The 27,940-nt window shown below is 41.9% G+C and overlaps 1 protein-coding gene across 2 annotated transcripts in view; it reads right to left on the reverse strand.

Annotated features, from left to right (window-relative positions):
* The window catches only part of LOC142742665 (E3 SUMO-protein ligase RanBP2-like), a 186,206-nt gene that overhangs the window by 32,523 nt on the left and 125,743 nt on the right, over positions 1-27,940 (reverse strand). The window contains exons 20-23 of one of the 2 annotated variants that reach the window (XM_075852663.1): positions 22,565-27,074; positions 11,934-12,104; positions 9,383-9,469; positions 2,488-2,666 (exon numbers count right to left, since the gene is read on the reverse strand). In XM_075852663.1, coding sequence (XP_075708778.1) covers positions 2,488-2,666; positions 9,383-9,469; positions 11,934-12,104; positions 22,565-27,074 — 4,947 coding nt within the window. Of the gene's footprint in view, positions 1-2,463; positions 2,667-9,382; positions 9,470-11,933; positions 12,105-22,564; positions 27,075-27,940 lie in introns of both variants that reach the window. The other variant, XM_075852662.1, reaches the window with a different exon arrangement.

Genomic DNA, 27,940 nt, shown 5'->3' on the forward strand with positions numbered 1-27,940 from the left:
CTGAAGAACAGGCCTCACAAGCAAAGGAGCACCTAGGGGATTTTGAGGCCCCTTTTTTATTAGGCACCATGTCCAAGAGGTCTTGTGGTGCCAAAACAGTGGAAAATCCCCAAAAGTGACCCATTTGTCAAACTAGACCCATCAAGTAATTTATCGAGGGGTATTGTAAGCATTTAGAACCCACAGGTTTTTTTGCTGCATTTTGTGGAATTAGGCTGTGCAATTGAAAATCACATACTTTTCCGATAAAAGGTACACATTTTTACAAGGAATAAAGGAGAAAAAGCACTCCAACATTAAAAAAGCAATTTCTCCCAAAATACCCCATATGTGGTCATACACTGCTGGTTGGACAAACGTCTGGGCTCAATATAGATTTTGTTGGCTTGGTTTATGGGCGACAAGTCACATTTGCAGAACTTCTGGGGTACCAGTGCAGGGGAAACCCCCTTAAAAGTGACCCTATTTTGAAAACTAGACCCTTGAGGAATTCTTGTAGTTTTTATGGGGTGCATGTGACTTTTTGATCAGTTTTTATTCTTTTTTTTTTATAACGCGTGGAGACTAAAAAAAACAGCAATTCTACTATTTTTTATTTTTTTTTTTAAAGTGTTCACCGTGCGCTATAAATGACATTCACTTTATTTTGCAGGGCGATACTATTACGGCGATACCGAATGCTTCGTTTTTTTTAGGTCTTATGGCGTTTGCACAATAAAATACTTTTTATAAAAAAATCATTTACTTTGTGTTACCTTATTCTAGGAGCCATATCTTTTGTATTTTTCCATCAAGAAAGCCGTGCGAGGACTTGTTTTTTGCGTAACAAAATGTACTTTCGCTCAGTACTATTTTTGGGTACATGCGACTTTTTGATCCTTTTATTCCATTTTATGTGAGGTGAAGTGACAAAAGAACTGTGATTCTGGTACGGTTTATTATTATTTTCTTTTATGGCGTTCACCACGTGGGATAAATAACCAAAGAGTTTTGTAGTTCAGGCCGTTCCGGACGCGGCAATACCAATTATGTATAGTTTATTTAGATATTTAATAATAAAGAACCGATAAGGGAAAAAGGTGGATTTTAACTTTTAAACAACTTTTTTTTTATCCCACTAGGGAACTTGAGGGCAGGAGGCCCTGATCGTAATTCTAATACACTGCACTACATGCGTAGTGCAGTGTATTAGCGCTGTCAGCAACTCACTGACAGCAAGCATAGTGGGTAGGCTTCCGTAGATGGCATAGCCATAGGCCATTGTTAGGCCTCCGGTTGACATAGCAAACGTTGGCGCCCGCGATAATGTCGAGGGATATCAATGGTGCTTTAACCCCTAAGTAGCCATTATTGCTATCGAATGCGGCTTCTAAGGGGTTAATCGGCAGGGACCACCGCGATCGGTCCCTGCACACTGAGCTGTGATACCTGCTGTTTCCGACAGCAGGCTATCAAAGCTCAAACACACGCCGGGGAAAGATGGCGCTGTGTGAAATCAGGTCAGTACTATTACCCAGCTGAGCGCGAACGATGCGCTCAGCATGACGTAATAGCACTGAGCAGGAAGGGGTTAAACAATCACAAAAGTAGCTGCTTACATCTAAAATTAAATACATTCCAATGCTCTCAGAATGGCTAGGAGTTGAACCATTGGCATGATATTAATCAAGCACAAAGACAACAGCAGCGCGCTTTAGCTCAAATGTCCGACACCTTTCAGGCTTTTCCCTGCTCGTCAGAAGAGCCTCCTCTTTACATTTACTACTCAGGAGCCGGCCAGATGAAATAGATTGTACTGTACCTATTGATGGCAGGCAACAAAACATGTAATATGCTGGAATATATTTTCTCCACAGCCAAACTATGCGTTATTTCACTTACAAAAGGGACTTTTACACCAATACAACATTTAAAACACACGCACGGAATGCAATACAGCAGCAAAAATCAGATCCAAAAAAAATGAAGAAATGTTTACGCTATTCACCCAAATAGAAAGGGCACTACAGTCCTTATGTGAGACGGAGGTAGCTTTGGTGCCCAGTATAACTTTTTCCAAGGGATATAAAAGAGCCAGAAAGAATGGATTTGTTAGTCCTATTAACAATTTGTTCATTTAAATCAGTACTATGGTCTAGATCGAACTAGATCTAATTTATATTGTGCAAAGAGGAGAAGATTTCAATTGGTCAACCCTGTGTTCCGCTATCCAGTCAATCTCCATATCATTGCATCAAGTCCTGTTCTAGAACAGTTACAAGCTTTTTACAATGAACTGGAATATTACTGTGCAACAAGTGAACCTATGCGGACTTCTATAGGGAACACAAGTAAGTTTAGCATATCTCCTGAGAACTCCTTAAGCAAGCTACATAAAGCCAGCACACACCAACGCTTGACACCGGAGCGGAAGTGCTCACTGCGCAGCAGCCTACGACAAGTGCCAACAAGCATAGTGCTTACTTCAGACTCCTTCACTTTCCTTACTTCTGAGTTAAAGTCTTCAGAATTCTCTTTATCATCATCCGTGTCACTGCTCACTCCACAGAAAAACGTTGGAGGCAGTTTCAAATGTTCGGCCTTTGCTTTTTCCTTAGCAGTGGGTGTCTTTTCCCAAACAATCACACACTCTCTCTCAGACCCTGCGGTGGCTTCTTCAGTGTAGTCTGAAAAACGAAAAAGGGGGAGAGGAACAAAATGGTAAGTCACATTGAACACTAAGTAAAAACGACTCATTACGGTTTCATGATGGTCACCTATACAGAAAGCTCAATGGCTCACTTCGTTAGATCGGGTTTAACATGCTTATTTTTCATTTTTATTAAGGCAACTCCTCTTCTATTACCATTTAGTGTAATCTAAAACCAGATCAGTTGGCATTAGTTAACTATACCATAACTAAGGCTTCGTTCACATGTGTCAGGGCTCCGTTCCTGGGTTCCATCGGACCTTTCCGTTTGCATTGCCATTGATTTCAATTGCAACGCATCTGTTGCAAATGGTTTCCGTTTGTCACCGTTCTGTAAGGCTTCCGTTGTTTTGACGCAATCAAAACCGTAGTAGACTGTGCTATTAATTCAGTCAAAACAACAAACCTACTGTTTCAGTTTACGGGTTCCCCTGACGGAAAAATTCGATGGAACCCATGAACGGAGTCCCGACACACATGTGAACGAAGCCTAATAGAAAAAAACACCCCTACCAATCAGGGCTTCGCTTTTTTTAAACTGCTCGGGGAAAATTAAAAAAAAAAACTGTTCTGTCGTCGGTTGCTATAGGCAACAAGGCCAGTTTTTTTCTGACAGACAGCTTTGATAACTGATGCCCGATAAGGTGTTAAACTAAAATGGTACTTGTGCAAGACTACAGATGAGAGAAACTATTTTACCCGATTCTAATTTATTACTAATTTTTCTAAAGTTTCAGATTTTAGTGAATCCGAAACTTTTGGTATTTGTCTCGCACAAATCTGTTCAAACAGCCGGCGCTATTTTACAGATCAGGTGGTTTAATAGGACCTCAGGTGGCGGCCCAGCAGGCCACCGCAACCTCTAACACAGCCAATCATGAGGGGTATAGGGTGTGAGTCACTAATGACTCAGTGGATGACCGTGAACGTTGCGTGCGTTGCGGATGGTGGCTTTGTGAAGGCATCTCCCATGTGGCAAATTTTCTCTACATCGCTGGCCGACCATTGCAGTGTGCAAGCTGAATAAGTCATGACTATTCAGGCCAAATATAGGAACTACAGCTCCCCTTCAGCACATGAAGTGGCATCACCTGCTCACATGTAAGAATCTAGCTGACCAGCAATGTCTCTTGTAGCCAGGCCACATCCACAAGTAGTACATGGGCGTCGTTTTATACCGCTTCTGCTGCTCCACCCCTACTCCAAATATTCCTCCTCCTCAATTCTAACATCAGTCATCCATAATTGAATGCCTAGGCAGGAAAATATGCCTCAATTAATCCACTTGTGGCCAAGTTTCTGCCAGTGCAGTCGCTGCAATTGCACTTAGTGGAATCCACCGCCTTTAGGAAACTGATCACATGCGCTCTGCCTCGATGGAGAATACCTAGCCGCAATTATTTAATCAAAGACGGCTGTTCCCCCTGCCTTGTACTCACGTAGTGGTGAATGTGGGCCACTGCATGAAATTGTCGCCCACTAGGTTAATGTTTTGCGCAGCGGCGGTGACAATGCACCATCGAAACAATGGCAGGTGCTAGTGACATCTATACGATTGTGCAGGTCTGATTCCGACACCACACTTCATCTCCTCCACAACGGATATCGTTCCGACCTCAACAGCAACAGGGCATAGCGTTGCCTCCACTCCCCCTCTCTCCTTTCATGTGTAAATTTAAGCGCTGCCATGCTCTCATCCACCTGATGGAGCCTGTGTGAGAGAAGCCACACAATGGCTCAGAGGCCTTTCTGCATCAAATTTTCCGCTTGAGGTCTCCCTGCCTACTGCAAATGGGCAACGTAGTCCATAGTGGCTGCACTGGATTTGGGGAATAGAACGCATGCTCCCTGCATGGCGCACATCATAAATTTGTTCACATCATAGTGTTTTTTTTTGTAAACTTAGCCTGAATTGTAGGCTATATCCAGGAGAGTGTCAGAATATTTAAGCTGTTATGTGGCTTAGAACGTCCTATTGGGCTTGCACCGACAGAACGGTCTGCCTTTGCACCGCTTGACCTGCAATTTTCCAGCTCGCTGGAATTCCATTGTGTATATGCTGGACCATCTACACGAGCAGCGTAAATAGGTCAATGATTACATCATGCACCCGACCAACAACGCAGGGAGCATATGCTATTTTGAGTTCAGGCAGTGACACGTCATCAGGGATGCGTGTCGCCTACTCAGGGCTTTCGAAGAGGCCACCAGGTTTGTGAGTAGAAACAGCGGCATTAATAAGGTCATCCCCCTGATATTTATATTTCAGCAATCGCTCACACTGATGCAACAAGGGATGGAGCTTTCACAGACTATGTCCCATGTGGGAGGACGAGGAGTTAAGACTTGAGGAGAATAAGAAGGAGTTGGTGCTGTAGGGGGATAGTGAGTTTCCACAGGCACAGTTAGGGGATGAGGCTGACATTCATTGGAAGAAATGACGACGACACTGGCCATTACCAACAATCGCACTGCGGGGCGTAGAACGAAACATCTGGGTCCTCAGGTATGCTGGTGAGCATGGCAAGCTGCCGACTACGTCACACTAATCCGGGTATAGTCTGACGTAATCTGCGCAGTAGAGCCAATTCGACCGGTGAAAGTCCAGTGCCGTATCTGAAGCAGGGGCGCGCTCAGAAGAATGCCTGACCCTGTGAAATCAGAGAAGGAACGGACGGACTAGGGAGAGAAGGTAGAGCTGTTTGAAGCAACGGTGATGCGCTCGTTGCTCCAAACAGTTAATTTGCATATAAAGAATAAACTTATATTTCTGCAACAGAGCCACTCATCTGAAAAAAGAAAACCACATTATATTCAGGTGAGGCTACACTATATTACTGTGCTGCTGCTTTTACAGGCCAATTTCTGGTGACAGTATTTAATAGTAGCCTACGCTGCAATATATAGGCAAAGGAAAAAAAAATGCTTGAGCGCTTATACAAGGAGTTTATGAGGGGTTGAATACAGTCCTAGAAGACGCCAAAGTGTTATACACGACTTTTCAACGATATCAAGCCACTTAATATATGACAAATTTGGATAGAATTGGATATTCAGTTAGATAGAATCAGACCCGAAACGCATCTCAGGAAATTTGCTCATCTCTAAAAAAGCACTGTTCTCAATTTTGATATATATTTTATAGAATATATTTTTTGGCTTCAAGTAAACAAGGTTGTTTATTTCTAAATAAAACAACTTCTAAAGAAAATGTGCATTTTTGTTCCAAACTTGTTTTCTGCTAGTAAGATAGAAGGTTATACAGTGCCAGTGAAAAGTTTGGACATCTCTTTTCATTCCATTATTTTTCTTGTTTTTTATTAATGTATTTTCTACATTGTAGAATCATATTTAAGGCATAACTAAGAAGGAACACATATGGAAGTGGTAGACAAAAAGGTTTTAAACAAACCAGAATTAGATTATTTTAGATTCTTCAAAGTAGCCCCCTTTTGCTTTGCCGACAGCTTTGCACTCTTTACCTCATGAAGCTTATTGAGAGAAGGCCGTCACCTGGAATGGTTTTCAATTAACAGGCATGTCTTGCGAAGAGTTAATTTGTTGAATTTCTTGCCTTCATAATGTGTTTGAGACCACTTGTGTTGTGCAGAGGTAGGATTGATACACACATCCTAATGTGGATTCGAACATTAGTTGTATAGGGCTAAACACTGTATGGAAAAGAACCAGTCAACTAAGCTTAGAGAAACGACAGTATCATTATTTTAAGACATTAAGGTCAGTCAATCCGGTAAATTTCAAGATCGAAGGTGTCATCCTCAAGTGCAGTCATGAAAACAAAAAGCTATGATAAAACTGGTTCTCATGAAGACCGCCCCAGGAAAGGAAGACCAAGAGTAATCTCTGCTGCAGAGGATAAATTCATTAGTTACCAAAGTCCGAAATCACAAATTAACAGCACCTCAGTTTAGAGGCCACATAAATGCTTCACAGAGATAAAATACCAGACACATCTCAACATCAACTGTTCAGAGCAGACTGCAGCAATTTGACCATAAACGCCTGATTCTCGCAAAGATGCCACTGCTGAGGAATAACAAGAGGAGAATTGCGTGGGCCAAGAAACACAAGGAATGGACATCAGACCAGTGGAAATCTGTACTTTGGACCGATGAGTCAAAATTTTAGATTTTTGATTCCAACTGCCATGTCTTTGAGAGACAGAAAAGGTGAGTGAATGGTTTTCTACATGTATGTATCCCACCGTGAAGAATAGGTGGTGTGAAGTTATAGCTTTCAAGGAACACTTAACCAGCATGACTACCACAGCACTCTGCAACGACATGCTATCCCATCTGATTTGCAATTAGTGGAACCATAATTTGTTTTTCAACAGGACAATGACCCCAAACACACCTCCAGGCTATGTAAGGGCTATTTGACCATAAAGGAGAGTGATGGAGTGCTGCGTCAGATGTCATGGCCTCCACAATCACAATTGAGATGGTTTGGGATGAGTTGGACCGCAGAGTAAAGGATAAGCAGTCAACAAGTGCTCAGCACCTCTTTGAACTCCTTCAAAATTGTTGCCAAACCATTCCAGGTGACTACTTCATGTAGATGATTGAGAGAATGCAGTGTGCAAAGCGATCAAAGCAAAAAGGGGGCTACTTTGAAGATCATAGAATAGAAAATATTCTGGTTTGTTTACTACTTAATTCCATATGTGCTTGTTCATAGTTCTGTTATGTTATATTAAACACCATATACATCACCCCATATTTAAAAAACAGCAACTTTTTCCTTCTGGTGAAACGACCAAAGGGTTAAGAAAGTGAAGGTCAAATTTAAACACATCGTTTTTTGCAGGAATTCAAGTCATCCTTTCTTTTTTGTAACACAGCAACTCAATATTACACTGAATCTGTAGTTTCTTTGAAATATCCCACATGTGGTCCTAAGTAAGATAACTGACTCAAAAAGATGCCTCAGAAATGGAGAACCTTGTAGATTTTGGGGCGAATTTTTAATTGCAATGCTTTCTAAGAACAGAGGTTTGCAGAGGCCTTGAAATGCCAAACATACCACCCACCCTATTTTTGAGACTACACTCCCCAAGGAATAAAATCAGTAGAATTAGGCAGCGAAAATAAAAAATATATATTTTTCCAATAAGATTTAGTTTTAAATATTTTGTTTTCACAGGGAATAAAGGAGAAAAAACACCACAACATTTGTTAAACAATTTATCTTGAATACAGCAATATCCTCTGTGGTCATAAACGGCTGTTTGGACATATGGTAGGGCTCAAAAGGCAAGTAGCGTCATTTGGAGAACAGATTTTACTAAAATTGTTTGTGGACGTCACGTCGCATTTTTAATGCCCCTGAGGTACCAGTTAAGTGAAAACCCCTGAGAAGGGACACCATTATATAGTCCATGTAGTGAGTATGGGATTCCCAAATATTAATTCAGTGGACACACAGAATGGGCGTAAGCCCTAAGAAGTACAATTGAAAAACACAAAAAGTAAATGTCTTGTTAACTGTATTCTGATGGGGCAGGGGGTGATCCAATTATGTCGATACTAAATTTATAGTTTCGATTTTACAGCTTTTTCACAAAAAAAAAACATTTTTTAAAAATAAATAAATAGAATATGGCTACACAGAAAACAAATTTTTACTAAGAGCCATAACTTTTTTACATTTGCATCGCCAAAGCTGTGTGAGGTCTTGTTTTATGCAGAACAGGCAGTAATTTTTTTGTTGGTACCATGGGGTAAATGGCGATTTTTGGACTTGAAATACATATATATATATATATATATATATATATATATATTTATTTTTTAGTCCTACTAGGGGACATCACTATTTTAATACATTGCACTACTTATGTAATGCAATGTATTACAACTGTCATTTCTACACTGACAGCCAAACTTTTAGGCTCGCCTCTGGCAGGGCCTAGTAGGCTTCCGTACACGGCAGACCTAGAGGCCATTGTTAAGCCTTTGCGGTTGCTATAGCAAACATTTGCACCCCTTCACTCACTTCACAAGCCACAAAACCACTAAGATGCCAGGGTAGCTATTGACCAATACTGGTCGTTACAGCAGAGTGGCAGCTGTAATATACAGCTGACACCTGCTGGTGGTGGCGCAGACTCAGCTTCTAAGTTACTGTATATTTGACAGATGTCAAGGGGTTAACGAAGTGCAAAAGAGGAAGTCGTGTTTATCTCAGGGGTAATCTGAGGTGAAGCTTGAAGACTTGTTCAATATAAAAGCTTTGATTAATCACATTTAGGCCTCTTTTTACACGAACGTGATGCGGGAGCTTATTTGCACCCGTATTATGGACGCAATACCCACACTTCCCACGGTTCACCAGAACGTGAGGTTTATGCACCATATTGGTTATGGTTATGTCCATGCGAAAGCGAACTTACGTTTTTTTCCCCCCACAAACCAGTAAGGGTTTTCAATGATATATTCTAAGGGGGCTGGGCAAGGGCGGATCCTCTAACAAATTTATGTAATTAGCCAGTTTGATTAAAAAAAAAAACAAAAAAAAAAAAACAAACTTGCAATTCAGGAGGATCAGTGTACTATATAATTCTAAAAGGATTGGTTCCAAAACAAAATTTGATAACTGGTGTTTTTTTTTTTTTTATTCAAATTATAGCAGTCAATATGAACAATTTAGAAGACCGATAATTGGGATTACCTGATGCAGCGTGTTGATTTTTGTCTCTCTTATTTTCCTGGTAAAGTTGACCATTTAGTTTCTTTACAGCAGACTCAAAGTCCTCATCTGTTAAAAAGGCAACAGAATATGTCGAATATTGTACAAATAGCATGACTTTTCTTTTTTTACAGTGTATGCTTCTTGTTATAAGGCATGCTTTATACATGGAAGTTTACGTGGTCAAATGTGGGCACAATTAAAGCAGTGAACAGGATATCTTCAAACTCCCATACACACTTGATTCCCATGACTGATACAGTACGCAGCATTGCCACTTATTATATAATGTCCACAAACATAATGAAACGCCCCTGTCTTTATGTGGAGTCAGGCTGTGTGTTTCCTCTGGGAAACACGGGAGGATGCAGTCGTGTTTAAATACATCACGTAAACATTCAGGACTTTTAAAGATGAGAAAAGTGGAATGATGCCAGCAATTGACACTATATAGACAGAAGTATTGGGACATGCTTCCTAACCCCTTCCCTCTTTGGCAAATTTTGACCTTCCTGACTGCCTAATTTTTCAAACCTGACATGTGTTACTTTATGTGGAAATAACTCCGGAATGCTTTCACCTATCCAAGCGATTCTGAGATTGTTTTCCTGTGACACGTTGGACTTTGTTACTGGCAAATTTGCTCGATCCATTCAGAATTTAATTATGAAAAATACCAAAATTTAGGTAAAAATTGCAAAAATTTGCATTTTTCAAAATTTAAAATTTATCTGCTTGGAAGACAAGCGTGGATTTTGCTTGGTAGTAATTTTGTTTGAGTATTACTGATATTTCAGTTTAGAATGTGGGGGCACATGTAAGCTGTGCAGAGTACATCAGGGCATAATAACAGGGAAAATAAAACTATCCGTAGATAGTAAAGCAATCTGTTGTGTGCAGGCCGTTGTCGCACTGAAACTATCCTCTTGTCCCTCTTTTGTAACACTCCACTTTTTGGGGGACTTTCCCTCATTTGTAGTTTGGAAAATTTTGCTGGGAAAGTGTTGCCCTGGTATAATACAGGCACCCTCGCTTCCAGCAGATGTGCTATGTCCCTTCCCGGTTCCTAAATACTAGGGCCCTGAAACTGAAGTAATGTTCCCCTCCGGCCTGCACATCGGGATATTATAGGCTTCCGTACAAGGCAGAGCCGGAGGCAAATGTTAGGCCTCTGGTTGCCATAACAACCACTGGCAACCCAGCGATTATGTTGTGGGGCTGCCGGTCGGCTCAAAACCCCTCAGATGCTGTGCTCTCTTAAGCACAGAATCTGAATGGTTAGTTGGCCTGATCAGAGACTAGCTCCAGTCCTAGACGTTACAGCTGACACCCGCCAATAATGGTGCGGTCTCTGCTTCTGAGCCCGCACCATCACCGCAATGTAATGGTACTGCGCGTTGTGGGAACCCGTGCCGGACAGCGCTATATATATATATATATATATATATATATATATATATATATATATATACACACACACACATATATATATATATATATATATACACACACATATATATACACACACACACACACACGCCTGATTTCAGGAAGGGGTTAATCACCGAATTCAGGCATTTCTTTGAGTCCCATTGCCACAGGTGTATAAAATCAATTGCCAGGCAATCTGCCTTTACAAACATTTGTGAAAGAAATGGTTAGTCTAGAAAGCTCACTAAATTCAAGTGTGGTGCTGTAATATGATGCCACAGTTGCAACAAGTCAGTTTGGGAAATGTCTTCCCTCCTAGATATTACACGATGAAGCGTGAGTGATATTATTTCAAAATGCAGTTACAGGGCAGGGTCGCTGAGTGTGTACAGTGCATAAAAGTCGACAGCGTTTTGCTGACTCAATAACTTCAAGGTTCCAAACCTTCTCCGGCATTAACATCCACAGGACTGTGCCCCAAGAGCTTCATGGCATGGTTTTCCAAGGCCGAGCAGTGGCATGCAAGCCTTACATCACCAAGCACAATGCCAAGCATCAGATAGAGTGGTGTAAAGCACACTGCCACTGGTCTCCGGGATATTGCTATATTTGTTTTTCAGGGGGTGGCCTAGGCCCTCAGTTTCTGGGAACGGAAGTCTTAATGCTTCAGAGTAGCAAGACATTTTGGACAACTGTATGCTTCCAACTTTGTAGGAAAAGTTTGGGGAAGGCCCTCTTCTATCCCAGCATGAATGTGCGCCAGTGCACACATGGTCCATAAATGCATGGCGGGTGAGTTTAGTGTGAAAAACTTGACTCCCGCAGAGCCCTGACCTCAACCCCTCTCGTCCAACATCAGTGTCTGACCTTACAAATGCATGGCAAAGGTCGTCACAGAAGCTCCTGTAGGTGTAATATGTTGGTGACCCAATGCTTTTGTCTACAGTGTATAATAAATAATTAAAAAAAAACAACTTAATACATATGGAAGACATAAGGTAGTATAAAGATGCATTTAAAACAGATGAGCAAATTAGTAACACTCACTGATGTTACATACTGCATTGTCAATAACGCATTTTGCTTATTTGTAAGTAATTACCATCTACATCACTCTCGTCACTGACATATCCAGGTTTATTCTTGTAGCAATAAAATGTTGGAGGGAGCAGGAGTTTTTCTGCTAATGCTCTCTGCCCTGCTGTCGGAGTTAACTCGTACACAATCAACACATCCGGAGGGCTGTCACATCCAAGATCACTGCTACTCTTGACTAAAGGAGAAGGAAAAAAGAAATATATATCACTAATCCAGAATGGAATGCAAACCACAACCATTTTTTATTAGTAAAAAGGCACCAAGTAGTGTTAAATACAGGAAGTAGTAGGAGGTTAACCCCTTAAAGACAGCCAATTTTGGTCTTGTGGACAGTCCAATTCTTTCAAATCTGACATGTTACTATGTGGTAATAACTTTGCAATGGTTTTACTTATCCAAGTGATTTTGAGATGGTTTTCTCCTGACATATTGTACTTTATGTTAGTGGATGCCCCAGATTCCTATGCCCCGGAAGAAGCCGATCCGATGAAACCCAGGATCGGGTTGACTTGGTATGCCACTTTTTTTTTTGCTACATGCGGTTTAAAAACTTTAGTTTGAGAGTACAAATAAACCTTAAATTTACTGGCAGGACTACTCTATTGCCGTTCTTTCCTGTAGTAGGCTCATTTGGAATATCTTAAAGGAGCCCGGGGCAGCAGTACAACTACTGTTCCCAGCAAATCTAGAATCATCCAGTTTACATCTATTGTGCCGGTATATTGTATTATCGTCTTTCCTCAAGGTGGAGTAGAGAAAAAGGAGTTTATGTGGATTGGACTTGTTTGTGAACTCATTGGGTCATCAGAGTGACTATCTATAGCTTTTTTTTTTCTGAGAACAAAACTACAAAAAAAGTAAAAAAAATATATATGTTCCACTATCTGGTTTGAATTAGTTAAGAAAAAAACAGACATTCCCTTAAGGCTATGTTCACACGGAGTAAATTGCAGGCAGAAATTCTGCCTCAAAATTCTGTCTGTGGAGATCGTGCCACACACACACACACCTCCCTCTAGATAACTTTATTTGGGCTCCCTGTATGAGTGGAATCCTGAGCCAGAGCATTGCTGACGCTTTGGCCAGGGATTACTCTGCTGGAAGAGCACCTGACGTCCCTGTCCAGAGACAGTGACATGAATGGATCGTCCTGGACCGAAATGTGATGTCAGGGGCTCCCCCAGAGCCGGAGTTCCAGAGCAGAGCGCTACCAGCACTCAACCTGGGACTACTGCTCTGTTCCTGACATCACTGTCCATATATGGACAGTGACTTCAGGGGCTCCTCCCGCAGAGGAATGCGTGGCCAAAGCTTTGGCAATGCTCTGGCTGGGGATTCCACTTCTAGAGCGAACCCCAATAGAGCCATCTACAGAGAGGAAGGGTGTAGCCGTGTCAATCCCCCTGGGGGGGGGGGGGGTGCACTATCTACAGGGGGCTGTGTGAGAGCATGAAGGAGCACTGGCGCGCTCATCCTTCAGACTTCTCTCTCCTCTCTCGAGGGAGCAGATAGCAGTCTCAGGGGTCGTATGTGGCCTACCTGTGTGAGACCCCTGCTCTATACAGAGCAGCTGTATGTAGAGCTAAATGCTTTTCCTGACTGGTTCCGTGACCGTAGGTCCTGCGTGTCTGACACGCCGGATCCACATGTAATCTATCACATCTAAGTTCATAACTTACAAAGATCAGCAGCACTGGACAGACAAATTTGGTGGGTGCACACCTCTTGGGTCTTAGTCCAATGACCTTGTGTCTCAGTCCAATGACCCTTCAATGTAACAAGCAAATAGACCATGAGACAGCACTACCAAATTTATATATAGTGATCCTCTTTAATTCCACATGCAACGTTTCAGTTCAGTGTGAGCCTCTCTCAAGCATAACAGTTTAACAAAATTATCAAATATATATATGCTTCACAATTACAAGTCTCGTTAAGAGAATTGCATTTTCACTATTTTTAAATGAAAAGTCTCAAAACCAACTTTACTGGGATCATATGGAAATATACAAATACACATTAAAATATATTAAAGTGAAATATTCATAAAGTGCTGTAGTCAGAATTAAAAATAAGGCCACACAATAGTATTGGCAACATACATGTAAGCAAATGAGATATATATATATATACACATAAAAAAATCATTTATATTTGGTAGTGCATTCTCTATTTACTTGTTAACACACAGGACCCGCTGGCATTGAACCAGTCAGGTGCGCGCCTGACTGATTCAGGTCATAGCGAAAAATACAGCTGCTCTGTACAAAGCATACAGAGCAGCGGTATCTCAAGAAATAAAATACATTTTTTATAAAGACTAATTAAAAAGTTATACCTAACACACTGACTGACCTGTTTATTAAAAACTTAAAGAGGCTCTGTCACCAGATTTTGCAACCCCTATCTGCTATTGCAGCAGATAGGCGCTGCAATGTAGATTACAGTAACGTTTTTATTTTTAAAAAACGAGCATTTTTGGCCAAGTTATGACCATTTTTGTAATTATGCAAATGAGGCTTGCAAAAGTCCAAGTGGGTGTGTTTAAAAGTACAAGTCCAAGTGGGTGTGTATTATGTGCGTACATCGGGGCGTTTTTAATACTTTCACTAGCTGGGCGCTCTGATGAGAAGTAACATCCTCTTCTCTTCAGAACGCCCAGCTTGTGACAGTGCAGATCTGTGACGTCACTCACAGGTCCTGCATCGTGACGGCCACATCGGCAGCAGAGGCTACAGTTGATTCTGCAGCAGCATCAGCGTTTGCAGGTAAGTCGATCTTACCTGCAAACGCTGATGCTGCTGCAGAATCAACTGTAGCCTCTGCTGCCGATGTGGCCGTCACGATGCAGGACCTGTGAGTGACGTCACAGATCTGCACTGTCACAAGCTGGGCGTTCTGAAGAGAAGAGGATGTTACTTCTCATCAGAGCGCCCAGCTAGTGAAAGTATTAAAAACGCCCCGATGTACGCACATAATACACACCCACTTGGACTTGTACTTTTAAACACACCCACTTGGACTTTTGCAAGCCTCATTTGCATAATTACAAAAATGGTCATAACTTGGCCAAAAATGCTCGTTTTTTAAAAATAAAAACGTTACTGTAATCTACATTGCAGCGCCTATCTGCTGCAATAGCAGATAGGGGTTGCAAAATCTGGTGACAGAGCCTCTTTAAAGGGAAAAAAAAAAAACCCTCATAGGTGTACATAGCCTATAAGATGAAAATAGGAGGCTTTGGGCAAAAACAGGGGCATACTGCAGGGCACCGCCTTATCTTGAAACATACGGAGCGTGACAAGACAGAGCAATCAGCTTGGAAACGTTCCAAATGAAGGTCACCAGTAGGAGATCAACCGTAACGAGACGTCCCGAAGAAGCTCAAACGGAGCGGACTAAAGAACTCAAGATGAAGTTGAGTGGTCAATAGGGAGGGCAATGTACACGCAATCCCTTGCAAAAAGGTTCGGACATCTGAATTGGATGCCAGAAGCCTGGTGAGAGAGAAAAAAAAAAAACCGCGGCCACCTGTCACCAGATTATAAATCCCCTTTTTCCTACATAATCGGATCGGCGCTGTAATGTAGATAACAGTGGTTTTTATTTTTAAAAACGATCATTTTTGAGCAAGTTATGAGCAATTTTAGATTTAGGCTAGTTTCTTAATAGACAACTGGGCGTGCTTTTACTTTTTACCAACTAGACGTTGTACAGAGGAGTGTATGACACTGACCAATCAGCGTCATACACTTCTCATTGTTCCAGCCCATTGTTACAGTGTGATTGTGCAGTGAAAGAAGCTGGGCTGGAACAATGAGAAGTGTATGACGCCCAGTTGGTAAAAAGTAAAAACACGCCCAGTTGTCTATTAAGAAACTAATTAGCATAAATCTAAAATGGCTCATAACTTGCTCAAAAATTATCTTTTTTTAAAATAGAAACTACTGCCGTTATCTACATTACAGCGCCAATCAGATTACGTAGGAGATAGGGCACTTAGAATCTGGTGACAGAGCCTCTAAATTCACGATCCAACTCCTTCTGGAGGAACGCCAGTAGCTGGGGCAAGGAAAAACGAAGTGGAAAGAGAGGTTTATCCTCGATTCACTGGATAAACGTCGGTGAGAAATACGTGTTGAAGAGTGTTTTCGTGCCCAGAGACGTCAGCATCGCAGCTTCAACAGCTACGCTTGGATGGTAGAGACGTTCATGAGAAAGCAGATCGTGATAGTGTACCAACAACACGGCCAGTCCGGAAAGCCCAGAATGATCGGAATCCCCTCCGCCCTAAACGGCCTGAGAAATTAGAAAAAAGGCATCAGCAGGAAAAACCAAACAACACACTTGTACATCAAGCAGAAATGAACCCAGGGAGCCACCGAGCATGCCTCAGTATCCCGACACTCCAGCAAATTTACATCCCACCTGGAACAAATGCGTGGAAGCACTACCCACTACCCGGAACAGAACTTAAAAATTTGACAAGCCGTGACCGAGATGTCAACGGGTGAACTGCTGAGAGAGCAGTACCGTGAAGCTATGCCCACGCCACATTCTTAAAAGCCTGCCGACAGCGCGGCCGAAATCCGGATCTAGTTTTGGAATTTGAGGTAGGCGAATGATGTGACTTGAAACATGCCGATGGCCAGAAGAGACACTCCGTGACTGAGGAAGGTCGCTCTCCGTTTAAAATGTTGATGGGGACACCAGCCTACTGGTGGAAACAAAGGCTCTGAGCCGTGAGATTTCGGAAGGCATTTCAAAAATCTTTTAGTCTGGAGTCTGCTGAGAGGACCTGCCAAAGGAGCAGAAGAGTAGTGGCCTTGGGTGATCGCGAGGAAGAGCCACCAGAAGAGAGACCGGACGACTTGAAAGGGAAAAAGAATTCAGTGTACCAGAGAATGCAGAGAGCGCTTCCAATGGTAGAGGTTCGCTCCTTGAAGAGGATGAGTATGCAACAAGGCAAAAGGGATCGCCTTGTTGGAGGCTAGCATGGCACCCAGATTCTTCATACAAAAAATAGTAGAGTTTGTAGCGCCCTGCCACATAGCACAGACCCGCTGTTACATGGTGGAAAGTATCACCGAAGCTACATCTGATCCAAGATGGTGTCAAACCCCACTACCAGGAAGGAGAGTCTCAGACAAGGAATCAGACAGGATTTGGAGTGGTAGTCAAATCCATCTGAAACGAGCCAGGGTATCCAGTATAATCTGTGAGGGTCACACCTTCAGGCTTGAATTTTTTCTGGCCTCAGACTTAGTCTGGGGGCAGGGGTGCCTGGAGGAATAGAGCTTGAAAGGAGGCCTGTTCTTGGACACTAAGATTTGATCAGGGCTCCGAGGAATCTGTGAAAGCGACAAAGTCCTGAGTGCCTGGGGTTAGGAACACGGCGGGCCATAGTTTGGAGGTAGAGGAGTGCACTCTCTGTGGCTTCCGACGTTGTACCAGCCCTTTAGCTACACGTCCGGTGACTAGGGAAGAGGATGCACTAGCCACAAGGCGAGCTGTAACCAGAGAAGATTTGCAGAGATACTTGGTAGCCTCTGACAACTGTTAAAAATTCACTAGATCTTCACCAAGTGCTTCTGAGAGGAGACAAGGGCCGAGTTTACGAAGCCACTCAGAGGCTCTGTTGACCCACGCAGTAGAAAAAAAATAGACAGGAAGGCTAAGACGGCATCCTCAAAGGAGGCTTTGAAGAATCAATGCAGAGGTCTAAAGGATCCCAAAGGGAGACAGTCTGCCATAGGTATCGTAGCTGTATTGGCCAGACAGGAGGCCAGAAGATCCACCACTGGAGACGTAGCCTCGGAAGAAACATTTTCTGGGAATGGATATAAGAGATCCAAGCAAATTTCTTATCAGGATGTTTACATTCCTTGGGGACTTTCAGCTCTGAGTGGGAGGGGGAAGCGCTTGTGAGGTCACCTGGGACAGCAGAAGGTAGTCAACTCTGCTAGGAAAGATGGGTCCCTGTCAGTAACAAGTGGAGAGGAGACTGTCCACCGTAGAAGACAGCTTGGAGGAATGCTCCCCATCGAGCGAAGAGTTGGAATCAAAGCTCCTCCTCGGATAAGGGCTACATGTAAGAGAGAAGAAACAGTGCAGAGGTCCCCAAGAGGAAAAATTGATGAGGCAGATAAAACAGAGGTAGGAGGAGACCGCACAAATCGGACCTGCTTAGGCATTCTGCAACAGGAAGAATACAATGACAGGGCCTCCCCAGAGAGTTGGTCGGCAAGGCGAACCAAAATGCCAAACATGGACTAAGAATCATTGAAGAGGTCACTAACGATGGTGGTATACACTACTCATCTGTCCTGTTAAGTCCACTTCATCCTAAAAGCGTAGAACAAGCAGGGAAGTCCCCTGTGTGCCAGTTGCGACGGGAGGTTTTTTACGCGGCCACTTGAAAAAAAACGGCGCATAAAAAGAAGAATAAAAAGTGATCAAAGTGGTACCAATAAAAAGCTATAGCTCGTCCCGCACAAATAAAAAAAAAAGCCCTCGTACCACTACATCTATGAAAAAACAATGGTGTCAATAAACCAGGAAATAAAAAATATGCAGTTGTGCAGGCCTGAGGGGAACATCTTCTATTTCACGAGTCGATTTATCAAGGTCCTAAAATTAGGAAACCAGAAAGGGTAGGGCCCAAACATATCTGCTGAAAGCGAGGATGCCCATATTATATCAGGACAACACTCTCCCAGCAAAATTCCCCAAACTGCAAAGGTGCAGAGTGTGTACCTATAGCGGGATAAGAAAGACCACCATTTATTAGTGTGACAATGGCCTGTGCATATAGGATTGCTTCACAGCGTAACACATCTATGAATTATTTTTTCTTTTTACCCCATTATTATGCCCTGATGTACTCTGCCCAGCTTACATATGCCCCCACATTATAAACTCATTTACCAAAAAAAAATTCCAAACAAAAACTACCACCAGTGAAAATCTGTGCTCCAAAAGCCTAACTGTGCAGCCTCCCTTCTGAGCCCAAATAGAAGTTTACCTCCACATATATGGCATCACCATACCCAGGAGAACCCTTTTAAAAAAAATTGGGGTGCGTCTCCTGTGGCACAAGCTGGGCACGACATATTTTCCACTGAAATGGCATATCTAGGGAAAAATTGCTATTTTTACTTTGCACCATCTGCAGCGAAATCATTTATGGAAAAGACCTGTGGGGGTTAACAAGCTCACTACACCCCTTGATAAATGTCTTGAAGGGTGTAGTTTCCAAAATGGGGTCACTTGTCAGGGGTTTCTTTTATTATTGCACATCAGAGCCCAGCAATTGTGAACCAATACTTAGGAAGTTGCCAAATTAGGCCTCAATTTCACATGGTGCTCTTTCGCCCTTGAGCCCTGTCGAATGTCCAGACAAAAGATTAGGGCCACATGTAGGGTGTTTCTAAAGCCAGGATACGCATAATAATTAGAGAACTGTCTTTTCATAGTGATACAAGCTGGGCACCACATATTGGCATATCTACGGAAAAATGCAATTTTCACTCGCAACATCAAGTACACTAAATTCTGGAAAAACCACATGCAGGGTTAACATGCCCACTACACCCCTAGGTGAATACCTTGAAGGTTGTAGTTTCCAAAACAAGGTCACTTCTGGGGGGTTTCAACTGTTTTGGTCCCACAGGGGCGCTGCAACTGCGAGATAGTGCCCAGAAACCAATCCAGCAAAATCTGCACTCCACAAGCCAAATGCTGCTCCTTCTCTTCTGAGCCCTACCGTGTTCTCAAACAGCAGTGTATGATCACATATGGGGTATTGCCGTACTCAGGAGAAATTGCTTTACCAATGTTGGGGTGCTTTTTCTCCTTTTATTGGTTGAGAAAATGAAAAAATTTTAGCTAAAGCTACACCTTATTGGAAAAAAAAAAAATAGTTATTTAGTTTTTATTTTCACTGCCCAATTCTAATAAAAACTATCATTATGGGAGCACTATAAGGGTATGTGCACACGAGAAGTGGCCTTTACGTCTGAAAAGAGACTGTTTTCAGGAGAAAACAGCTGCGTCGTTTCAGACGTAAAAGCTCCTCCTCGCATTTTGCGAGGCGTCTTTGACGCTCGTAAATCTTGAGCTGCTCTTCATTGACGTCAATGAACGACGGCTCAAATTACGTTACAATGAAGTGTCCTGCACTTCTTTGCCGAGGCAGTCATTTTACGCGTCGTCGGACAGCTGTCAAACGACGACGCGTAAATGACAGGTCGTCTGCACAGTACGTCGGCAAACCCATTCAAATGAATGGGCAGATGTTTGCCGACGTATTGTAGCCCTATTTTCAGACGTAAAACGAGGCATAATACGCCTCGTTTACGTCTAAAAATAGGTCGTGTGTACCCAGCCTCACTATTGCAGGCACTATGGGTTGCACTGTTACTAATGTGGGTAATCTGGGCTAACATTAACCCTATTGGAGGCCACTATCACTAATGAGGACACTCTGGGCAGCATTATTACAATTTATGGAACTATGGTGGGTACGGTTACTAATGGGAGCAATGTGGGGGAGCACTTTTACTAATAGGGGCACTCTAGGAAAGCATTACTACTATTGGGAAGAATAATGGCAGGCAATGTTAAGGAGGCTCTGTCACCAGATTTTAAGTGCCCTATCTCCTACATAATGTGATCGGCGCTGTAACGTAGATAACGGTGGTTTTTATTTTGAAAAACGATAAATTTTGACCAAGTTATGAGCAATTTTATATTTATGCCAATTACTTTCTTCATAGACAACTGGGCGTTTAACTTTTGACCAAGTGGGCGTTGTAAAGAGAAGTGTATGACACTGACCAATCAGCGTCATACACTTCTCACCCTTCATGTCCATTTGTACTCAGCACAGCGTGATCTCGCGAGATCCCACAGTAACTTTACCGATGTGTCGGGAGTGTGAATAGACATCGCGTCCTGGCTGGAGGTGATGTCTATTCACTCTCAAGACACTTCAGTAACGTTAATGTGGGACTTACTCACAGCACAGCGTGATCTCGCGAGATCACTATGTCGGAGTACATAAATGGAGAGAAGTGTATGATGCCGATTGGTCAGCGTCATACACCTCTTTACAACGCCCACTTGGTCAAAAGTTAAAAACCGCCCAGTTGTCTATTAAGAAATGAATTAGCATAAATCTAAAATTGCTCATAACTTGCTCAAAAATTATATTTTTTCAAAATAAAAACCACTGTTATCTACATTACAGTGCCGATCAGACTATGTTGGAGATCGGGCACTTATAATCTGGTGACAAAGCCTCTTTAATAATGCAGGCACTCTGAGGGAGAATTATTACTATTGGGGGCACTATGGGGTAGCGCTATTAATATTTAGGGAAATCTGTTTTGGACCATTATCTTTTAAAGTATTGGTTGAGCACTATTACCATCAGGGGCACTATATACTTACCAAAATCATTTTTTCAGGGTATTTAGTGGACTATCACCTTAGCACAATTATTTTTGGATTTCACACTGGCACTATTACTGTCAAAGGCACCAATTACTGGGCAAAAATATTTTTTAGGGCATAGTGTGGCACGAATTACTGTAGGGGCCACTATTCAGGAGGATTCTGTAGTACAGTATTGGGGGCATTGGGTGTAGCAGAGTATTAGAGGTAGCAGCAGGATGGCACCGTTAGGGCATCAAGATACGGTGTTTGTGTTAAGGGGAGGAGGATGCTGGAAAAGTGAAGAATCTAAGATATCAGTACAGCAAACAATGCAGAGGAGAGTTGTGGCTGTAGGTCTGGGCGATGAAGATGAGGAAGAGAATGTCTACTATTGGCAAAGACGTCACCTGTGAGTTACTGTAATTGTTTTGTTTTCTGCTTGTGACTCTGATCAACATAGTATTCTCGTGTATGTTCTGCTTTAAATTTAAAAAGTAATATCCATCCAGGGACCATGTAATTTAAGACAGTCTTTTTCGGGCGGTCACGTTGTCTAAATTATACTTCAGAATGTTAAAAGGTAACCGGTCATGTTGAAAAAAAAAAAAAAAGTCCCATCTTCAGGCAACATATAATAGAGCAGGATCTGAGCAGATTGTTAAATTGTTTTGATGGAAAAGAATCAGTATAGCTTGTAATTTATTGATCGAACCTCTGCTCCTTTGCTTAGGGGACAAGTGGACTGTCCTAACCCATGATGGAAAAGCTTTCCTGTACAAATGTGAACACAAATAGCTGTCAATCATTGAGTAAAACCGCCCACTGGACTCCTAATTCCAGACTGCGCAAAGGTTTAGATACAATAAATTACACCTATGCTAAATCTTTTCCCTCACAGCTATATAATCAATCTGATCTGCTCTATAGCATTTTAACTACAGATCAGACTGCATATTCAACAGGACTGTTTCCCTTATAGTCAGTATGGACTAAACATCTGCTGCCTCTACTTTTTTCGCAGCACAACCAAATGATATTTAGTCACTATTCACTCAGTGCACAAACCTCAAGGGTACTGGAGAAGAATGTATTTGGCAAGTATATTAAAGATTTCTTTTCCTGGTTCTTAAAAGAGCTTGAAGCAGTTGGAAAATACAATGTCAGAAAATATATTTTTGCAGAAGAAAGAAACCTCACCTCTAGCTGGAACGTGCGGTTGTGGTCGGGCAGATGCTGTAGCAGATGACGAGACCGTAACATTTTGCAAAACATGTGGGGATTGCTTCTTAAAAGCTATTGTAGAATCTTTGGAATTACTAGATGGTGTAATTTCTGGAAGCGTTGAACTAGGTTTTGATGGTTGTTTTTGTTGCTCTTTATTATCGGTCTTTGAGGCATTGAAGCTGAAACCAAACATTGTTCCAGCTCCTGAAGAGCTTCCAAATGTGAAACCCTGCTTCTCTGTACCAAAAATATTTTTCACAGCATCCGACCCAAATACAAACTTAGGAGGGGACACCACAGCTGTAGTGGTCATCTCTGATGAGCCGGGGGTGTTAAATTCTGCTTCTGAAGCAGTGGATGTTACAGATGGAAGATCTGTCCTCTCTCTTGTAGTTTCTTCCAATATGGCCACTGCTGCCTTTCCACATGGCGAAGCTTTTGGAGTTGTGACACGTGCCGAAAACGGAGCGAGCAAACAATTTTTACTTTGTGCAACTTTTGCTTCTTCAAACACTTCTTTGAACAGATCAGCAACTTCCTGAAGCTTAAATCGTACAGCAAAACACTCTACACTACCTTCACCTTCAGCAAAGTCACGAGCTGTCCATGCCCACTCTCTCTGAGATCCAGCTTTCATAGGTTCAATGTGTAGATCAGGTGTTATACGGTGATTGGCACAGAGTTTTAATACTTGATCTCTTCTCATCACTACTCGAGCAGATTTGTTATCATGGTTCTGCAAAATCTTTAAGTCTCCTATACCCCTCTCTTTCCATTGATTAGTACTTTTATCAAACCTATAAAGCTTTGCTCTGTGGCAGAAGAGAGTCTCCTCATTTTCTTCACCACTGGTGACTTCAACTAAATCAGGTAATGGAACCACAGGCTCAAAGTATTGACAATCTCGCTCCTCCTCCTGTGTCACATCTGACTCATCAGTCCCCACAGATACTCTGCTTTGATTTAATTTGCTGGGAGACTTTCCAGGACTTGGGGACGGCTGAAAACTAAAATTGAAACCAGAAGTAGATTCACCAAATCTAAAAAGATTCCTTTTCTCTGGGCTACTTGCTAAAGGTGATGCATATAAAGAGTCATCCAAATTGCCTTCAAGGGCACCTCCCCTCATGTCATAACTGTCCCACTCATAAGTATTAGCTTCTGTGTATTCTGGCATTTTCTTAATCTGGTCTATAGAATCATTGAGATTTGTATCCTCGTCTCTAGGTTTTGTCTGGTCAGTTAAAAAGGTTTTCAAATTCTTAAGTCCACTTTTCATTTCCTCTGCTTTCTTTATCAAGTGAGCAGTCCTTCCAGTATCTACGAGTTTATGAGGAGTCTGAAGAGGTATGTCTAAAAGCAGGCGCTGGCACTCTTCAAATTTGTTTTTGAACTCTTCTGCTTGCGCAGCGGTTTTAAACTTTGCAGCCAGTTGTTCTAACTTTGTATCTCCGTCAGAGAAGTCACTAGCCATCCACATCCAGGCACGGTCTGAACCAGATAGGCGTTTTAGGTTCATGGTTGTTGTGATCAGGTGGTTTGCACACACTTTTAGCACTTGTTCTCGTCGCATAAGCATTCTCAGCTTACCGTTTACTGCGTTCTTAAGAATTTTTAGGGTGCCAACCCCACGCTCTTTCCATTGACCGATTTCTGCATCAAAGCGGAATAATTTCACTCGTTGTGAATAAAGCACAGTCTCATCTTCTTCCCCAGTGACCATCTCCACTTTGTCAGGAAGGTGCACAATGGGCTCAAAATGAATGTCATCACGATCATCTGTTTTGTACAGCTCCTCTAAAGCACCTTGCTCAGAAGAATTTGCTTGTTCTCCTTTATCATTTTTGGAAGCAAACAATTTTTCTCCTGCACGAGAAAACTCCTTTAAATTGGGATCTGTGCTGCCATATGCAAAGCCTTCAGAATTTTTAGAAGGCTCAGAAAAAGAAAAGGTACTTTCAGTCTGACCAAATGCTATTTCACCACTTGATTTTTGCTTACTTTGTTCAGATAATCCAGCATCAGTTCTAGAAATCCCATTGCTATCTCCCATAGCACTCGTTGCATCAGTAGATGCCTCTTTTCCTTGTTCATCTTTTGTATTTGAATCTGCAAGTCCAAACTTAAAAGAACCAGGGTTAAAAGGCATTGTAAAGCCAAAACCCCCAGATTTTTTCTCTTCACTGTTACTTGGTGCTTTAAAAGTAAAAGATGGTTTATCATCACTTGTGCCAAACTTTAAACCTTTCTCTGAAAAATTACATTTAAACCCTGTTGAAGGTGGGCCAAATGGTTCAGAACTTCCTTTTAGTCCAACTGTGAAGGCTGATTTGGTCTCTGATGTTGTGACATTGCTTGCATTTGGATTGCTTGCCTTACAGGCAACACACTCGATTGCTGAACCATCATTTCTAACAAGACACACAGAACAGTCCCACTGACCCACCTTTTTCTGAAACATTGCTTCCAGACTACCATTTTGGACATTGATAGAACTGACGTTAGACTGCTGAATCGGGAGCCCTGTCACATTGCCTGAGGAGGTTGCTTTTGAACTTTCACAAGCGATACATTTTGAAGCATTTGCTTCATTCTGCAGCAAACACGTACTACAGTCCCATTGTCCTTCCTTCTTTGCAACAAGAGACCCAAAATCTTTTAATGAACCAGTTTCAGAGTTGATAAATTTAAACGATGAAGTTTGTGCGGTCGTCTGCAATCTGCTGGATGAATTTGGAGCATCACAGGCAACACATTGTACTGCAGAAGGCTCATTCAGTACTAAACATTCATCACAATACCACTGTCCAGCTTTCTTCAAAAAGGCTGAGCCAAATGAACTACGCGGTGTGCTTGAGACGGTTTTTAATTCAGCAACAGATTTTGGCGTGGCTGGCACAGTTTTTCCATCATTCGGATTTAAAGCGGGACAGTTCATGCATTGTTTGCTAGCGAAGTCATTCTTGTTTGAGCACTTACTACATATCCACTGTTCTCGGCTATTTGCAAGTTTCTCATTTGAACTGGACTTGCTTATTAAAAGGTCTTTATTAAATGAGAAAGCATGTGCCGACAGGTTTAAAGAACTTGCTCCTGTGTGAATAGGTTTGGTGTCTTTTGTAATGGAGATTTCTCTTGAGCATTTCTTGGGTGCTTGGCAAGAAACACATGTAACTGAGGTATCTTTATTCTTTAAAAGACATGTATGACACTGCCATTCCCCTGGTTTAAAACCAAACTGCAAATCAAGGGAAACAGGCTTGGCCCTTATATCCGCTTTTAAATGGTCTTTACCAGGTTTAGTTTGGTCATCAGCATGGTCTTCTGTAGTCTGGAGCAATTTCTGTGCCGCTTCAAATTTCGTTTTGAAACGTCTGGCCTCCTCTGCAGTCTTAAAACGAATTGCAAGCTGCTCTGACTTTGGCATCTCATCAGCATAATCATAAGCATGCCATACATAGGATTTATCAGATGCAGAAAGTGGTTTTAGCTTCATATCTGCATTTATATAATGGTTTGCGCAAATCTTCAAAATTTGTTCTCTTCTCATCAGCAGACGTATCTTGCCAGATACCCGGTGTCTTAAAATTTTCACATTTCCTAAACCTCTTTCTTTCCATTCTTTCGAGTCTACATCAAATCGGAAGAGTTTTGCTCTATTGCAGAACATTTCTTCCTCATCCTCTTCTCCTGTTTTTACTTCAACCTTCTCTGGTAATGGCACTACTGGTTCAAAATGTGGCCCTTCCTCTTCAGCAACATATTCACCAGATACTTCAGAATCATGACTTTGGTTATGCGCTTTCATTGACGGTATATCAAAAGGTGGAGGCACAAAGCCTTTCTTTGCAAAGTTTTGGAAGATAAATCCATTATCCCCTTGCCCAAACACTGCACTGCTTTTATCCGGATTCTGAATTGTTCCATCACTGTAGTTGTTTACAAAGTTCTCGCCAAACCTGAACATATTTCTAGAATCTGTGGCATTTTCAAATGTAGCAGATGGTTTTCCTTGGTCTGCAGTAAGAAGTTTTAAGAGACATTCATTCCCAGCACTTGATGGGGTACCAGATTGATTAGAGGAAAATGTGAAGTCTCCATCATTTGATTTAAAGTTAGAATTAAACTTGAAAGTAGATGGAGTAGACTGCAATGGTGCAGAAAACGGAGCTTGTTTTGATCCTTCAATCTGAATTGGCTGAACAAAACTATTCTTTCCCAACTCTATCTTTGATCCTTCACATTTGGTTGGCTGGGATCCAAAAGTAGTATTTGTGAAATAGCCTGGCTCTGGCAATGCTGGATTTGCAGTGTTTGGAGGTAAACTGTAGTTATAATAACTTTCAGGTTGGGGAGACGAAAGATTAGTTGCAGGTGATTCGAAATGTAACGCAGGGCCAACGATAGCAGTACTCTGTACTGGTGGTGTATGCATGGCATACATGTGTTGAGTTGCCATTCTATTCACTGGATACACAGGGGTCTGTGGGAGAAACAAAATACATTATAAGATGGCATAGCGTAAAAAAAATAAAATTATGTTTTAACCCCTTTATACTAAGGATTGGGTAGTTTATAGATGCACACACAATAGTGCTTCTCTATCTTTTCTACCATTAATCTAAAGAATTCTTATAATATGGAAATACATATTAAAGTGAACTACTCAAGCATCATTTTTGATAACTGGACAAATATAATCTTCCTTATCAAAGTGCTATGCAATTACGGAAAAAAAACACATGTTTAAATTATACAAGACAAACATTTGAGAGCAAAGTTAGTTGGTAATTTGGTCAACTATTTCCATACTAAAATAACAGGATACGTTTGAGTACTCCCGTAAAATCCTTTTCTCATCTAATTCATTGGGGAACACAGACCAGGGGTATATGCTGTTGCCACTAGCAAGATGGTTACGAAATTCTAAATTGTAGCCCCCTCCTACAGGATATACCCCACCTACAGACACTTAGTTAGTCTGTCCGTAAACCGTAGGAGAAGCAAAAACAAGGTAAGTAAAGATAAGCGAAAACGATAGAGGAGAATCCCTCTACTTGACAACTATGAGAACTTTAAACAATTGAGTGTGTCCATCAATGAACTGGATGAGAAAAGGATTTTATGGAGAGTACTAAAAATATTCCTGTTTTATAATTTGTTACATTGGGGGACATGGACCATGAGTACTCCTAAAGCAATCCCCAGAGGCAGGAACAGATAGAGGCGACATGGTTGCTTACTCCATTAGATACCTGCAAGACCTTGCATCAAAGGGATACGTCTCAGGAGAAAAGGTGTGAACCTGATCGAACGTGACAAAATAAACAAGAAATCCGACCTCCGGAT

The sequence above is a fragment of the Rhinoderma darwinii genome, chromosome 2 (assembly GCF_050947455.1).
Source record: "Rhinoderma darwinii isolate aRhiDar2 chromosome 2, aRhiDar2.hap1, whole genome shotgun sequence".
Lineage (NCBI taxonomy): Eukaryota > Metazoa > Chordata > Amphibia > Anura > Rhinodermatidae > Rhinoderma > Rhinoderma darwinii.